Consider the following 17,570-nt stretch of genomic DNA (forward strand, 5'->3'; position numbering starts at 1 on the left):
ACCCGGGCGAGAGAGTCTGCTGAGGTGAAGGAGAGAGAGGGAGGAGAGAGAGAGAGAGAGAGAGAGAGAGAGAGAGAGAGAGCGAGGGGGGGGGGGGGGGGGGGTGGGGGGGAGACAGAGAGAGAGAGGGAGACAGAGAGAGAGCGAGAGGGAGACAGAGAGCGAGAGAGAGAGGGAGACAGAGAGAGAGAGATTGTGTTATATTGTATTTTAGATCTAATTCTAGATGTGTATTCAGACAATTTTACCAAATGTATAAATTCCGTCGTCTTATTTTCTTGTTTACATTCATGTCGTATCTTATTTTACTTGTGTGGCACTGTAAATGTTTGTTGAACAAAGCCAAAAAAAGAGTCTTGAGAGAGAGAGAGAGAGAGAGAGAGAGAGTGAGAGTGAGAGTGAGAGAGAGCGAGAGAGAAGAGACGCTGCTGCCGGAGCATGAGAGTCAGTGAGAGCGAGAGGTAGAACGCGAGGTCACAAATCCAGTGCGTTGCCCGGGGCGCACGCTTGAGGAATGCGGTGGCTTGATGGGGATGAAGAGAGTAGGGCTGGGTGGCTCACCATGCCGTCTCTCTCTGTGCTATGGTGCACTTGAACCGCGCTCACTCTCACTGCTACTGCTGCTGGTAATACTGCTACTGTTACTACTATTACTACTATTGCTGCTACAAAAACCTATACTACTACTACTTCCACTACTACTACTACATTTTCTACTGTTGACTATGACCACTGCTACCATAACTCCTAATATTACTACAACTTCTACTATTAGTACTTCTACTTCTTCTACTATTATTATTACTACTAATACAATGTCTGCTACTACTATTATACTTCTACTACTGCTACTACTATACTACTACACTACTAAGACCCACAGGGTGATGTGCAGTGAATCATTTGTTAGCAAGGGCGTAGGAACCGGGGGGGACGGAGGGGACGTGTCCCCTCCAATATTGGAGACAGGCGCATCTGTCCCACCTAAAAACTATACCGGGAGAGAAAAATATTTTATTTTATTTTGAAAGCGCAACACAGCGTCTTGTCACCGCTTCTTATTCTAAAAAACTGGATGATTGAGTGTGAAATTAAAAAAATTATTTAATATTTATCAGTTCATTACTGCCATTCAAAATGTGTTTTCCTTTACATTTACAAATGTATATTTTTAGTAGAATAAAATATATTTGTGAATTTTTTCAGTGTAGTTAATTTATGACATATTTCTGTTCAAACCATTAACGGATCTGTCAGGTTTCCGATATGTGTCCCCCCCAATGTTAAACTCATTCCTACGCCCCTGTATGTTAGTATACTGCTGATACTGCTGCTGCTACAACTACTGATGTTGCCTGCGCTGCTACTTTTACTGGTGGCAATCTTTTTGTTTCCTACACTACTACTGCGACTGCTGTTGCTGTTGTCTACTGCTACTTTTACTGGTACCAATACTTTGTTTCCGACGCTACTAGTGTGACTTTTGCTGCTGTTGTCTGCTGCTACTTTTACTGGTACCAATACTTTGTTTCCTACACCACTACTGCGATTACTGCTGTTGTTCTGCAAATGCCAACGCTTCTGTCTTACTGCTGCTGCGACGTGTCTCACTGCTTTCGCGGCCATCCAGTGCCTCCTGTTTTGCGGATGATGAAAGGTTGTTTACCTCGGTGGTTTGATAAAAGCGGCGAATTTTCAAAAGCACAATTTGAAAAGATGAGTCTAAGGCTTCGTTACACCTGTCGTTTCAATGCCTCCGCTCTGATCGGACACGGAGGATCAGAACAATGGGTCTGACGGCCGCACTCGACACTTGAATGCAAACTCTGTTGTTTGGATTTTCACTTTCCCCCACAAAAATAAATCCTTGAAACGGCGATGGATGCAAGGGAATCCTTTGCCGTTGGAAATGGGCATGTAGGGCCCGGCCCTGGCGTGCATCGTGAGGAGGGCATAGAGCAGGCCAGCGCTCTATGTATGCCTTACTTAAGACAGCCCGGACGTATATGAACCCGTCAAGCGGCGTCGGACCACAACCACAACGATAAGTCGGATAACCGCCTTTTTCTCAGTCGGATTCGATCTAGGACCGTCCAGCCCGGAGGGTTAATGTGTCCTGCAGTGAACGGAAGATGAGCGTCGCATTGACCGGCAAGTGTAACGTGAAATAATTTTTGATAAGAAGCTTGGAAGAATCAAATCGTACCTCTGGAGAAGAAAGGAATGGAAAGGAAAAGTGAAAACAAATGTGTCCCTAACTGAACACCAGTTTTGGATGAGAGGCGGAGTAGGCGGCGAATAGGAATTAGTCATAGATGCCTGATTTGTTTTTAATTCAACGTGCACGACTGTTCAAAAGCTATTTCACCGACTGAACACGCAGACAATTGCAGCCTTTTGTTTTCTCTCACTGTGAAACTCACACAGCTATTCACGTCCCCTACCAAGTGTCTATGGAGGTGTCATCCATTTACCGTGTAATGCACACCATGCAAGGATCACCCCCCCCCCTCTAATGGTTGGGTTTCCTCTGGTTGGGTTAAGAATATATAATATGGTTTCCCCCCAAAGAAATCCCTCATTTGGATCCTGTACACAGCTGCAGAACAGAGCTCCTGTTTTTTCTAGTAGCAAACACACACACGTTTGTGTACGTGTGTGTACGTGCGTGTCTGTGTTTGTAGATTTGTGTGTGTGTTTGTGTACGTGTGTGTGTGTGTGTACATGCGGGTCTGTGTTTGTAGATTTGTGTGTGTGTTTCTGTACGTGTGTGTGTGTGTGTACATGCGGGTCTGTGTTTGTAGATTTGTGTGTGTGTTTGTGTACATTTGTGTGTGTACGTGCATGTGTCTCTGTTTGTAGATCTGTGTGTGTGTGTGACTGTGACGATGTGACTGTAGTGTCTGTGTGTTTGCGTGTGTGTGTTTGTGTACGTGTGTGTGTGTGTGTGTACATGCGTGTCTGTATTTGTGGATGCGTGTCTGTGTTTGCATGTGTCACTCGAGTTTCCTCAGCGCTCGCCTCTCTGTGAAGCGGACTACAGTCAGAGTTGAACCGAGGAGAGGGACTCGCCAACGGAACCGCAGAGAAAACACGGACACGCTACCGACATAGAAACATGTAGACTGACACCGCGTTGTTGGGTAACCTTCTTACGGTGTGTAATTAACGCTTGGCAGAGAGGAACGGCGTGGAAGCGCAACAAACACGCTCTGCTGGGGTCTGATCTGCCTCCGAGGTGCACCGGCTCTGGGTCGATGTCCTTTTAGGTCACTGTGTCTTTGTGGTAGCCCTCAGATGTGCACGGCAATGTTTTTTGTGGGCTCTTTTGGATTTGTTATTTATATATACCGTCCTCTGACGCTGCTGCTGCTGCTGTGACTGACAGAGATTGGTCTCCCACAGTGACAACCATAATAAAGGAAAACATGGCACTCGCTGCGCCCTGCAAGTGTGTGTGTGTGTGTGTGTGTGTGTGTGTGTGTGTGTGTGTGTCTGTGTGTGTGTGTTTGTGTACTTGTGTGCGTGCGCGTATATGTGTGTGTTTCTCAATGTGTAGCACAGAGTGAATAACATCCTCGACTGCATTTTGCTGACGTAAAGTTTGTGGTGCTGTATGTTTGTGTGTGTGCGTGTGTGTGTGTGTGTGTGTGTGTGTGTGTGCGTGTGTGTGTGTGTGTGTGCGCAATGATGTGTTGGCAGCCTCCGGGCTAGTCCATTTCCAATTAGTCCATTCGGAGAACAGCCACTTGTCACATTAGAACGTGACAGCACCACGCATTAGCTTAGCTTTTAGCGTCAAGATGTTCGACATAGCGACAGAAAGAGAGAGAGACAGATAGAGAGAGAGAGAGAGAGAGAGAGAGAGAGAGGCATACACTGAGAGAGACAGAGAGGGAAAGAGAGACAGATGGAGAGAGAGAGAGAGAGACATACACTGAGAGAGACAGAAACAGTGAAAGAGAGAGATAGAAAGAGAGAGACGTACAATGAGAGAGACAGGGAGAGAGACTGAAAGAGAGAGAGAAAGGGAGAAAGAGAGACAGAGAAGGAGAGAATGAACCCGCAGAGCTTCACAACCCCAGCGGTTCGCCGTTTAACCGAGAACAACAGGCCCCCGTCAACGCAGAATCCCCCCCCCTCCGTCTCATTAGGTCGCGAGCGGCGGCGCTCGTCGCCTGAAAAGATTCAATACTTACGCGGCCCTGCGGGAACGCCGCCGGCGCTCACACACACTGAGGTCTGTAGAGGGCTGCTCGCCTGTCCCTGGGTACCGGGTAGGCAGCAACACCACGCCCCTCCCCCCCGCCTCCCAGCACGCCTCTGGGTGGGATCATCACTCTCAGTTCAGGGTTCAGTTGATCCGGCGTCCCCGTAAATTCAGGATCAGCTTCTGAAAAGCCACGCAGAAAATCAAATACGGAGACGGAATGGCAGGGAGGGAAAACGATGTGTTGCTATGGTGATGTCGTATTGTTTACACAGAATGGAATGGAGTGGTAATACTTTATAATAAGGTGCCATAATAAATAGCAAACTAGTCATTACCTAACCCTTTGTTAATATTTGTTAATTGTTACTAAAATATCTATTTGGCAGTTAATAGTTAATAGTTTTTTCATCATTAATTAAATATTAGTTGTTTGCATACCCCTATCCCAACCCTAACACACAACCCTAACCCTAACCCTAACGCACGACCCTAACCCTAACACACAGCCCTAACCCTAACACACGACCCTAACCCTAACCCTTAACCTAACACATGGCCCTAACCCTAACACACGACTATAACCCTAACCCTAACACACGGCCCTAACCCTAACCCTAACCATAACACACGGCCCTAACCCTAACCCTAAACCTAACACACGACCCTAACCCTAATACACAGCCCTAACCCTAACACACGGCCCTAACCCTAACCCTAAACCTAACACACGGCCCTAACCCTAACACACGACCCTAACCCTATTCCTAATACACGGCCCTAACCCTAACCCTAACCATAACACACGGCCCTAACCCTAACCCTAACCATAACACACGGCCCTAACCCTAACCCTAAACCTAACACACGACCCTAACCCTAACACACAGCCCTAACCCTAACACACGGCCCTAACCCTAACCCTAAACCTAACACACGGCCCTAACCCTAACACACGACCCTAACCCTAACCCTAACACACGGCCCTAACCCTAACCCTAACCATAACACACGGCCCTAACCCTAACCCTAACCATAACACACGGCCCTAACCCTAACACATGGCCCTAACCCTAACCATAACACACGGCCCTAACCCTAACCCTAACCATAACACACGGCCCTATCCCTAACCCTAACCATAACACACGGCCCTAACCCTAACACACGGCCCTAACCCTAACCCTAACCATAATACATGGCCCTAACCCTAACCCTAACCATAACACACGGCCCTAACCCTAACACATGGCCCTAACCCTAACCATAACCAGCGGCACTCTGGTCAGTGAAAAAAAAACTATTAACTTGTGTCAAATACATATTCTAGTAACAATTAACAAATATTAACAAAGGGTTAGGTAATGACTAGTTTGCTATTTATTATGGCACCTTATTATAAAGTGTTACCAATGGAGATTATTAAATGTGTTATTTTGTGATTATTATTTTGTTATCATTCTAGTAATCGTTTTTTCCTCTTGTGAGGGAGCTGATCCAGTGAAAGATCTGTCACGAAAAACAAAAAGTTGTAAAAGTTGTTATTATTTCTAACGTTAAATTAATGTTGCCAGTGTTTTCTGTCGGCCTCATTTAATTGCCCTGCTCTCATCCACCAAAATGCCGTCTACCGTCTGTCTGAATCCATGCGAACGCAGCTTTAATCGTGTTTGTGTCTGCTGTGGGGAATTAATTCCATCCCACAATGGTTGGACTGCATCCCACCGTGGGGAATGTGCTCCCGTGAATCATATATTTAGCTTTTCTTTGATTCACAAATGCATCTATTCTCGCTCTCTCTCATTTTAGCTTTTTCTGAATACTAACTGTGATGTTTAATACAACCCACAACAGATCTCTACCTAACTCTTCCAGATCTCTACTTAACTCCCTTGCTTTAGACGTTTTATCACCTGGTCAGAGTCTGCAGGCCTGACATTACAACCACCAATAATACCCTGACCTGTCAGAGAGCCTCATCTTAATAACTCTCTCTCTATCGCTGACCAAATCCTGCAGAATCCACTTCATCCCTTCCTATGTTCAGCCTCACTATCATAACCAAGTTTCACTTGGGATTAGATATATATAACACAAGCAAAAATACCACATCACAGATGTTTTATATCAAAGAAAGCCGTGTTCAACGGATATATATATATATATATATATATTCATGAGCATATGAAACAATAAAGCACTGAGCAGATTTATTTAGAGATCTAAGTTTGTATGATTGACGTAGCTGATCTGTATATGATCAGCTGAAAATATACAGAGACACTGATTGTTTGATTTCATTTGCGGTATCTATGAATTTACTGTTTTTAAGCTGCACAGTCAATAGCTGGACACCACAACTGGTGTCCAGTTAACCAGTCAACAAATAAGCTACTTCAGAAACATCTTTTGGTTTTTAGTTATCCTTTCATAAAGTGTGTAAATAAAAATGCAACCATCTCCCACCTGCTTTTCTTCCATGCTAAGGTTGATGCTGATGTAACCATTGTGGTTTGTTTGTAGTCCTGTGACCAGGGCGGGGCGAACAGGACCAGAAGCAGACAAGTCCTGAGACTCCCGGCCTCCGCTGACTCTGTGTGCCCAGAGCTGGTCCAGTCTGAGCCCTGCCACACTAACACCACCTGCTTCCTGTACCAGTACAGAGCCACAGGTAGCACGCATGCACCTGGGCTTGGGTTTGTGTGTGTGTGTGTGTGTGTGTGTGTGTGCGTGCGTGCGTGCGTGCGTTGGTAGGACAAAAGCCAGGCTGGGTATTGCCCCTGAGAATCGATTTGATTCCGATTTACAAAGCCCCGATTTGATTCACTTTTCCGCTTTGATCAATTCAATATCGATTTGCTTATCGATATTTCAGTCACAATACCAAATTTGCTTTGATATGAAAGACAAGCCTTGAGTTTCTGTTTTTTCCTCATGCTGTGTATTCTACAAAGAACCCTCCCACCTGGTGCATTATTATTTATCCACGCTTTTTTTTAAATCCCCAGCTGTATTTAATCAGACGTCTAATGTGTCAGAGAGCCGCATTCACACACGCGAGTGTGCCTCAACTTGTGTGTTCACACTCGGGGGAGTTGACACGACTGGTTGGCTGTAGATCTGCGACGATGTCACCAGGATTGTCGCGGCAGTGGCGGTGTTACATAAAATGGTCACACTTTTTTTTTATCAAACCCTTTCGAGTCAACATCAATCATCGTGAGCCCTGTTACCTCGGGGCCAGCAGGTCTATACAAGCTGGAGGCAGCAGGACAGACGGACCTAACAACCATGGTTTCCACACAGCCATTAAACCCAGCCCTCTCCTCTCCCTAAAAGAACATGGCAGCCCGGCCGGGGAAAGAAAACAAAACAAAATCAGGGTTCTTAAATGGTCCTGGTTGGGGCCCAGCGGTGGACCACATTGAGATTCTGCTGTGGGACTGTAAACAAGCCGCACTTAAAGGAACGTCCCTGGAACGTCGATGGACTGAGCCGGCCACATTTCCTCCTATACCGGTCGAGGGGCAATGGCCGCGTCAAGTCAGTTGGACAGGCCCCTGAATCACCCGGCGGGTGCTCGCCCTTTCACACATGGCGTCTGCGTTATTTGTTGACCAATAAATAAGGCTGGGAGAATCGGAGGTTAGATTTACCTACGGTCAATTTAAACCAAACGTCTTTCAGAGAGAAGTTATAATTTGTGTTGTTTTTTTGTGGGAGTCCCGATGTATAAATCCATAGAACTAAACGAAAGACGTGTCTGTGCTCGTGTGTGTGTGCTTGTTTGTGTGTGTGCATGTGAACGTGTATGTGTGTGTGTGTGTGTCCCCTTGTGTGTGTGCCCTGCAGACTGGAGCACCTGCCAGCTGAGTGACCACGCCGTGTGTGGGCGGGGCTTCCGCCTGCGCCTGGTGGACTGTCTTCGCAGCGACGGGAAGGTGTTCGAGGCCAGCGTGTGCCAACAGGTGAGTCCTCCGCCCCACCGGCCAGTAGCGTCCATGAGGCTCTGGCCGCCATTTCGGAGACACCCTCTACGGACTCTTAGTAACCTTCCAACGTCTCCCTTTAATTATGCTTTTTGCTTTTCATGAAAATAGTGTGTGTGTTCTGGGGGATATGTGTGTGTGGGGGTGTGAATGTGTGTGTTTGTGTGGGTGTCTGTGTGTGTCTGCGTGTTGGGGTGGGTGTGTGGGGGTGTGTGTGTTTGTGAGTGTGTGTGTGTTTTTCAGTTTCTGCGTGTGTGTGTGTGTGTGTGTGTGTGTGTGTGTGTGTGTTAGAATGCGAGTGGGCAGGCATGTTTTCATGAGCATCCTTTTAATATGTAAATTTAGCCTTGCTTTCCTTACTTTGCCCCTGATTGCCCTGATTCCTTTAAACCATCCTCTCACATGCTGCGCCTTTACTTTGAAACAGCTCGGCCTTCTAAACGAGTGGAAGCTGTCCGAGAGCTGCGAGGTTTCCTGCCCCGTCAGCTGCCTCCTCTCTGATTGGTCGCCCTGGACGGAGTGTTCGCACAGCTGCGGCAACGAAGGTGAGCCCCCACTGAAGCCCCCAATAACCAGCAAACGGCGACCAGTGAGGATGCTGTCAGAGAGACAGCCCCCCACCTGTGGCTACTGGGTCCTTCAACGTCAACAACGCCAGCCCGCTGCCTCATTACCCCGTCGGCTCAGACTCGCGCGGGCAGCTGCCAAACTGTGCGTGAATACATTCAAAAGCACTGGAATATTAATGGCGGTAATCTAGCGCTTTATTATACGAAACCAAGCAGCGGTTTCTCATCGGCGGAGCGAGCGACGGCCGTTCACACCACTCCATTAGCATGCTGAGCGGCGCACGCCCTTCAATTAACAGGGGCACTGTGTTTGCGCCCCACCGTCAATATTTGAAGCACAACAGGGCCAGTTTTTTATGAAGACCTTTATAAAGACGTCATTAACTATTCAATGAGCCCCTCTGAAATATTCATAACGCTACAGCGGCGAATGTGCGGACCTCAATTAGTGAGGGGGGCCGTGCAGGCGTCGGAGCGGCGACGGCGGCGGTGGCGGGGGCGTGGCTACGGTGGTGGAGGCAGGAGGGGCGGGCCACTGAAGGGGTAAACCTATTTGTATATCGTCTGCACGGTGCCTCCAGCCGCGGCGTCGGCGGTCTCTCGAGGAGGCGCCCTTGTTTTTCCTGCTCGTTAGGAACGCTTGACTTTAGCCGCTCAAGTTCATCCCTGCTAATTGTCCTCTTCATCTGCGCCGTGTCACATGCCACTCACGGCCGGCGCTCGCCTTGTGCTTGTAAGACTCCTGTCAATCTCCCTCTCTCTCTTCTCTCTCTCGTTCTCTCTTCCCTCTCTCTCTCTCTTTAGCTACTCTCTCTCTCTCTCTGCCCTTCTCTCCCCCTCTCTGTATCTCTCTCTCTCTCTCTTTCTCTTTCTTCGCTCTCTCTTGTTCTTTCCTCCCCCTCTCTTTCTCTCTCGCTCTCTCTCTCTCGCTCTCTCCCGCTTCATCTCCCAGCTTTCTCTCACACGCATCCTTCCCCCCTTTCTCTGCATATTATATCTCTCTCTCTCCTCTTATCTATCAATCTCTCTTTATCTCTCTCTCTTGCTCTCTCTTGTCACGCTCGTCCCTGCAGTAAGCAGCTGTCTGTCAGCTCTGGTGAGGGATTCCTGGGGCTGGGGTGGGGGGGGTGTGTGTGTGTGTGTGTGTGTGTGTATGTGTGTGTGTGTGTGCGTGTTTCAGCCAGCGTTGATATGTTGTTTTGTCTGGTCGCCATGGGAGCATTCCTCTTATGATTTCATTGTCTGTCTTTTTTTCCTCTTTCTTTTGTTTTATTTTTCTGGAATGGCAGAATCATTCTTTTTTGTTCATCTATCCTCCAGGCACCAGTGAATACAAACAGTCACTGACTCATTCTTTCACTCACTATGCTGATTCTCTGACTGCCTTTATGACCGACCGACCGACTGTCTGTCTGACTGACTGACAGACTGAGTTTCTGTTCTCCGTCTGACTGCATGACTGATTGATTTGTTTGCTTGTTTGAACACCGAGAACCCCTTTGTTAATAAGCGCTTCAAGTGCTGAACCTCTGGGAGGGTTTACGTTTTTATAACCCAAAATAAAATCCAATCAAATCACCCTGACTCCCAAACTCACTCACTGACTGAATGACTCTCTGACTGACGGACTCGCCGACTTACCAATAGGGGAGTGCTTACTTACACCACGATACAGCATTTAGTGCTGGACAAAAAATAAGGACCACTTGAACAAAGGTATCTGCGAATGAACTCAATGTGGTTTCCCTGATATAGATATATTCACTGGCCCTTACATTTACTCCTCTTAATCATGTGCGAACCCTACAGAAGACTGTAATGCTTACAAAGCAGAACAGAAAGGGAGAAAAAACACTTTCCCAGGTGGAAACCAACTGCTTATTTATTTTTGGCACATTTTCGTGTCTGTTAAATAAGTTGTTTGTTTGGTTATTTCTATGTATTCGCCAGACGGAGCATTTGCTGTAGATTATTGCATTGTGCTGTGTTGTATTGTATTACGTGGTGTTGTATTATATAATGTTATGATACTACAATTTGTTGTGTTGTATTTTACTGTGGAACCTGGTTTTATATTGTATGACATGGTGTTATATTGTATTGTACTTTATTACATGGCTTTATATTGAATTACCTTGTGTTAAATTGTGTTATATTACATTGTGTTGTGTTGTATTACATTATTTGACATGTTGATATATTGAATATGTGACAGTGTGTGACAGTGTGTTATGTGTGACAGCATGTTGTGTTATGTGACAGTGTGTTGTGTTATGTTACAGTGTGTTGTGTGACAGTGTGTTGTGTTATGTAACAGTGTGTTATGTTACAGTGTGTTATGTTACAGTGTGTTGTGTTATGTTACAGTGTGTTGCGTGACAGTGTGTTATGTTACAGTGTGTTGTGTTATGTTACAGTGTGTTGTGTGACAGTGTGTTGTGTTATGTTACAGTGTGTTGTGTGTTATGTTGCAGTGTGTTGTATTGTGTTACAGTGTGTTGTGTGACAGTGTGTTGTGTTATGTTACAGTGTGTTATGTTACAGTGTGTTGTGTTATGTAACCGTGTGTTGTGTGACAGTGTGCTGTGTTATTTTACAGTGTGTTGTGTTATGTTACAATGTGTTGCGTGACAGTGTGTTATGTTACAGTGTGTAGTGTTATGTTACAGTTTGTTGCGTGACAGTGTGTTGTGTGACAGTGTGTTGTGTTATGTTACAGTGTGTTGTGTTATGTTACAGTGTGTTGTGTTGTGCTGTCTCAGGTCAGACAACACGCTCCAGGAGGGTCCTCCATCCGGCCGAGGAGGAGGGCCGGCCGTGTCCGGGCCAGCTCCTCCAGACCAGGTCCTGTCCCATCAGGCCGTGCTACTCCTGGCTGCTCAGCCCCTGGTCCCAGTGCACTGTGGAGGTAGGTCTGCCTCCTCCCATCAGCCCCTGGTCCCAGTGTACTGGGGGGGTCTGGCTCCTCCCATCAGCCCCTGGTCCCAGTGCACTGTGGAGGTAGGTCTGCCTCCTCCCATCAGCCCCTGGTCCCAGTGCACTGGGGAGGTCTGCCTCCTCCCATCAGCCCCTGGTCCCAGTGCACTGTGGAGGTCTGGCTCCTCCCATCAGCACCTGGTCCCAGTGCACTGGGGAGGTCTGCCTCCTCCCATCAGCCCCTGGTCCCAGTGCACTGGGGAGGTCTGGCTCCTCCTACACACTCAGTAGGGAGTACGAGTCAGGCTGCATCACCCCAACACTCCAGAAGCAGGTTGGATCCAACAATACCATACTACTACCATATTGTACAGCACCTACACGATACAAAGTACAACCCAAACTTTGGAATTATACGCAGCGGTTGTGTAAAATATCGAGTATCGTAAACTATGAATAGTACAGTGAGTATAATTTAGAGGTGCTGTAGGTAAGATTGAAGAGCAATTATTTGAGTTTAATATTTTAGAATTGGCCTAGCCATCTTGCAGCTATGAGTGACTGTATTGTACTCCAATCCGTTTTTAGTGGACTGGGCCCGCCTCTGTATGAGACCATTTCGATTTTAGTCCGCTCCCGGGTCATTTCTGACCAATCAGAGCAGCACATCCCTGATTGGTTCAAAGCATTCATCTAACTTGTCAATCACAGGTGTGTGAAATAAAATATTATCAATGGTGGAGAGAAGTATGGAGGGAGGAGGCAGGGAGGGGAGGGAAGTTTTTTGGTTGTTTGGTGTCAAAATCTCACTATTTTACGCTTGTTTCTGTCCCCTCTTTTTAAGTCTCTGGAAAATGACCGACAGCCCCTTCGATGCATATTGAGTCTCACTCGTGGGACAAGTCGCTTCTTAAACATTTCCTCAATCCCTTTGCTACCATTTATTTTCCTTTCCTTCAGTTTATATTCTGTATTCCCGTAGTGTTGAGGCAACAGAGTCAAAAAAAACACAGCCGTGGTTTTAACATGCAGAAGCGAGCGCGTGTCTTCAGCCCTTCCAAATGAGCCGTGCTGCTCGACACAGAGACCCATCCCTTTTAAAAAACAAAAATATAAGAAAGCAAGAAAATATATGAGTGAAGGAAAACAAAGAGACGTGGAGCGTTAATAGAAGCAAACACTGGCAAAGGCTGACGACGCGACCGGCGCCACCAAAGGCTGCTTTCCTCTTGATGTAGCGCGCGTGGCGCCGGCTCTGTACTGGATCCCGGCTGAATAGACGCCTTAATTGAATGTCTTCCAGTTCCCTTTCCCCCCCCTCCCCGGGGTCCTCCTCCCCCTCCCCCACCCAGCCCCCCTCAGCCCCTCCGTACGAGCAGATTAACAAAGGAAGCAGGCACCACTGTGCGGCTGATCACTTCGGGGTTTATTAATTGTGAACGTCACATGTGAGCGTGCGTTTTTCCCTTTGATCAACTTTAATGGCGAGTAGATAAAAGCGCGGTGTTAGCCTGCGGGCTATTCCCTGCCAAAGATGGCCGCCACATCTTCCCTGTCAGAAGACATTGGAGGAGAAGAGTAGCATGTGTCAGTGTTCCGGATCCACCGTCAGCTTTTAAACATCCCATACATACATTTTATTATTCAGCCCCTTTCACCTGTTTTATCCGTGTGTGAGTTTGTTCTCGGAGCGCCTTGTGTGTGCGTGAGGGTTGATGGGTGTGCTTTGTGCCCCCCCCCCCCAGGGAGCGGACTGCGGCGAGGGGCTGAGGAGGCGGAGCCTGTCGTGCGTGGTGCAGTGGGCCACCGGCTCCTCCTCCCTCACCACCCAGCCGGTGGCTGACCATCTGTGTGGAGACAGGGTGCAGCGGCACAGCCAGCAGGAGATGGAGCTGCCTTGCTTCGTGCCCTGTCCAGGTAACCAATCGCCACCCTCCTCCTACTTAACCCCCCCCCCCCCCCCCCATGCCAAGGCCGCAAGAGACTCTGCCTCTCATTTAAGAACTTGAATAACTCTATTTGTATAGTACCCTTTACAAAGCGAGTGTTATACAGAACAATTGAATAAAACCAGAGAATAAAATACAGAATGAATAAGAGACATTAAATACATATACTAAAAACAGTACTTCTTCTTAAAATAATAAGGCGGCGTGCAGTAAGATAAAAGCAGCACAGAGTTAAAGTCACTGTGTTAGGATGAGCCCTAAGAATGAAATGAAACGGGGGAAAGACTTAGCGTGGATGGCTGATATGTAGAGCAAGCTCAATCACGCAGCATCTTCAAGGACCGTAAGGCAGGATGCTCATTGGCTGTCAGAATGGTCATCCGTAGATATGAAGACGTAGCTTCGGCGTGACAAGGTCTAGTCAGGTTTATTGTTATAGCTAAAGTTCTCTTTTACATCCATTCGTTTGTTCAGTCCACTGGCAAATCTATTTCAGCAGACGCTGAGTAACTGTTATAAAATACATCCTGTGTCACTTTTGTTCCACAATGGGGCTGTTTTTCTAGAAGTTCTGCTGCGGGCGTACGGCCCGCTATTGGTCACACTTGCATGTCAATCAAGACCTCCTCCTGACATTCACGCGGTTCTTGACACAGTTAATCAACACTGTTTCCCAGACTTTCCGTTCTGGCAAGGCTTGCTCTGCGAGACCATGTCTCTGAGTCCTTTTAGTCGCGCAGCGAGACTTTTATTCACTTGGAGGCCGACTCCCCAGAGGTGAAATCGAAGAGCCATTTTACACTGCACCTGGGAGGCCAATATTTCATTTATTTTTCAATCTCCAATGTATTTAGAACATTGAATAAGCATTGGTCCTCGCTACCAAACACAATCATCGCCCAGGGCCCCTTGCATGGTTTCTATCGCAACGAAGGTCCCCTGCTGCAATTTCGGCCATGTAGAAAACTCACGTATAATAATCGTGTTTCGTCGTGTCGTAGTCCATGAGGATCTATTTGAGTCTTTGGTTACTCTTAAAAGAACCGAACGCATGTTTGCACATGAAAACGAGTCGCTGAGCTATCTTGCTGCAGCAGTGGATTGTGGATGGCTCATTCGATGCCAGTTCGATTCCTCTATTGTTTTGCGCCGATGGACACCAAAGTCACCTCATTTTATGTATTCTCTCATGTGACTTCATATCATGGCGCCGATCCAACCTGGGATTGGATGGTTTTGTGTAATAAGCCACACAGCTGTGTACAAAGACAACTGGGCAGTTGGGGAAAACAGACAATACGTAGAAAGAATAACGACAATGTGTGTTTACATAAAGCCGTATATTTAGCCCCCCCTTGGATGTATCTTGCGAGTTGGTGTGTGCTTGGAGCTTTGGAGGCTTAGTGCCTGTGTGTCTGTCTGAGTCGCTTCTGTTCAGGCCTTTTTTCTTTTTTTATCTGTGTGTATGTTCTTTTTGATATAAATACCTTATGCACTTGAGAGTTTATGTGTGTCTGTGTGTTTAGCGTGGCATATGTGCATGTGCGTATGAGTGTGTTTGTGTGTGTTTGTGATGGGTATGTTTGTGCCTGATTTTGTGTGTGTGTGTCTGTGGGTGTTTGTCTTTATGTGTGTGTGTGTTTATGTGGGTGTATGTGTATTTATGTGGGTGTTTGTGTTTGTGTTTTTGTGGGTGTGTCTGTAGGTGTGTGTCTGAGTGTCTGTAGGTGTGTGTCTGTCCGTCTGTGTCTTTGTGTGTGTGTCTGCGTGTGTGTGTGGCTCATACCACGACTGAATGACTGAACGGATCCCCACCAAGATGAAGCATAATGAGACGCTTCAGTCCACAGATTGTGGTTAATGGAGGGTGGGGGTGGGGGGGGGTGAAGTAGGCGGGGCGATCAAAGGGCTCTGCTGAGCTGCGGCGGCTCTGCAGCTCCGGATGAACTTATCAGGCACCGGCGTCCTTAGCCAGAGAGAGAATAGCCAGTCTCGACCTTGAGCCGGGAGGACGCCTCTGTGTTATTTATGGCGCCTGCAGAATAGATTGATCCCTTGTCCGTCCGTCACAGAGCCGATCAGTCTCTCTGCCAGCGAGCCAACACGTCCCTCGGGCGTTGTGTTTGTCTTGTTGTCGTTTTTTTTGGTCTTGGTTCAGTTGTTTGCTTTTGTTTTTAATGACAGATGAATTTCAATGTTGGATGGCGCTGTTTGTCCACGCTCCTTTGAGTTACGGAGCGCCTTGTGTAATTTATAGCCTGCGTGATTCATTATTTCTTTTTCCGGCGCGCGCCACTGCCGTCTTGAGTTATTTGTTTGCGATGGGCACATTATCTGCCGCAGACGTCTGGGGAAACGGCTGGATCCGCTTCTAATTTTCCACTCTCTCGCCCGGAAGGCACTTAAAAATGTTTTTCCCGACGACGTGGTTCAGAGGCAAAGTTGAGTACAACAACAAAAACAATTCTTCTTTTTTGAAACGGCAGTTTTCATAATCACAAGTGGCCGTAGTGCATGGTTTAGAACCCGTGGCCCCGTGGTTCTCTAGCGGAACAGCGCTGTCCGGGCGGTGGGCAGCACAGGGGCAGATTTTTGATTTTGAACGCGGGTTTTGATTCCAACATATCGCCACTCTCCATTTTCTTCGACCAGCCGACATTGTCCCTTTGCTTTTAATAATCTATATTTGTGTCTATTTCTTTGCCGTTGTTTTCCCACCTTGAGCACCGACTGTCTCTGTTGAGGACGATTCTGACGATTGTCGGGTGCCGTAAGTAGTAAACGATTATAAATGCTACTTTAACGGCACCTACAATCCAAAACCCAAATGAAATCTAGATGGAAAAAGTGTGTAGTTCAAAACGTGAGCAACTTTTACCTCTTTGCCTCCTATAGAGTTTGTTATGTACGATCATTCAAAAACCCCATGTTATTTCCCATAGACATTTGACCGATGGAACCAGGAGCTTCGGAGGCGGGACTTAATCTTCAGAGGTCCGTTGTCTTGGTTGCAAGGCCGACGAGGCTAGCCCTATCTCATATATGATTGGTTGCCTGAAAGAGGAGCGACACTAACGACAGCGGTGCCTTTACTTAAAAGTTGAAACAGTTGAAAACCGTTTAAAAGAGACAAAAAAATATGACTTTTGGACAAGGCCCTTAATGTGTTATTCTTTGGTTCGTTGTGCTCCCAACCCTAGGAGACTGTCATCTGACGGAGTGGTCGTCATGGAGCTTGTGTCAGCTGACCTGCCTGGAGGGGCGGAGCTTCGAGACCACCGGGCGCCAGGCGCGCTCCCGGGCCGTCATCATCCAGGTCCTGGAGAACCAGGACAGCTGCCCCCGACAGGTGTTCCAGACCCAGCCCTGCACAGGTACACTTAGCTCTGTAAAGGAACACAGTACTTAACTCTGTAAAGGCACATAGTACCTAACTCTGTAAAGGTACACAGCCAACCCATGTTTCCCTGTACGCGGTACTTAACTCAGTAAAGGTATGCAGTACCTAACTCTGTAAAGGAATGCAGTACACTCATGTTTCCCTGTATAGGTGTGCAGTACTTTCATCTGTAAAGGCATGCAGTACTTAACCATGCACAGGTACACAGCACGCCTATGTTTGCCAGTAAAGGCATTCGGTACTTAACCATGCACAGGTACACAGCACACTTATGTTTCCCAGTAAATGCACGCAGTTCTTATCTTTGTGAAGGTACACAGTACTTAACTCTGTAAAGGTACACAGCACTTAACTCTATAAAGGTACAAAGTATTTAACTTTGTAAAGGTACACAGCAAACTTGTGTTTCCTTGTTAGGGCACCCAGTACTTGTACAGATGCAAAGTACTTACTACTGTAAAGGTACACGGTTCTTAACCCTGTACAGTTCTGAAATACAATTGTAGCTGCCTGAGGTTTAAATTCAAGTACAGTGAG

General features: G+C 47.1%; 1 protein-coding gene across 1 annotated transcript in view; it reads left to right on the forward strand.

The window, feature by feature from the left end:
* Positions 1–17,570, forward strand: part of thsd7ba (thrombospondin, type I, domain containing 7Ba) — a gene marked incomplete at both ends in the record, with an annotated part of 111,038 nt that overhangs the window by 88,171 nt on the left and 5,297 nt on the right. The window contains 6 exons of the mRNA XM_079733839.1: positions 6,734–6,881; positions 8,063–8,178; positions 8,627–8,744; positions 11,531–11,676; positions 13,430–13,601; positions 16,834–17,007. Coding sequence (XP_079589965.1) covers positions 6,734–6,881; positions 8,063–8,178; positions 8,627–8,744; positions 11,531–11,676; positions 13,430–13,601; positions 16,834–17,007 — 874 coding nt within the window. The remainder of the gene's footprint in view (positions 1–6,733; positions 6,882–8,062; positions 8,179–8,626; positions 8,745–11,530; positions 11,677–13,429; positions 13,602–16,833; positions 17,008–17,570) is intronic.

This window comes from Pollachius pollachius (genome assembly GCF_949987615.1).
Source record: "Pollachius pollachius genome assembly, chromosome: 3".
NCBI classification, from domain to species: Eukaryota; Metazoa; Chordata; class Actinopteri; order Gadiformes; family Gadidae; genus Pollachius; species Pollachius pollachius.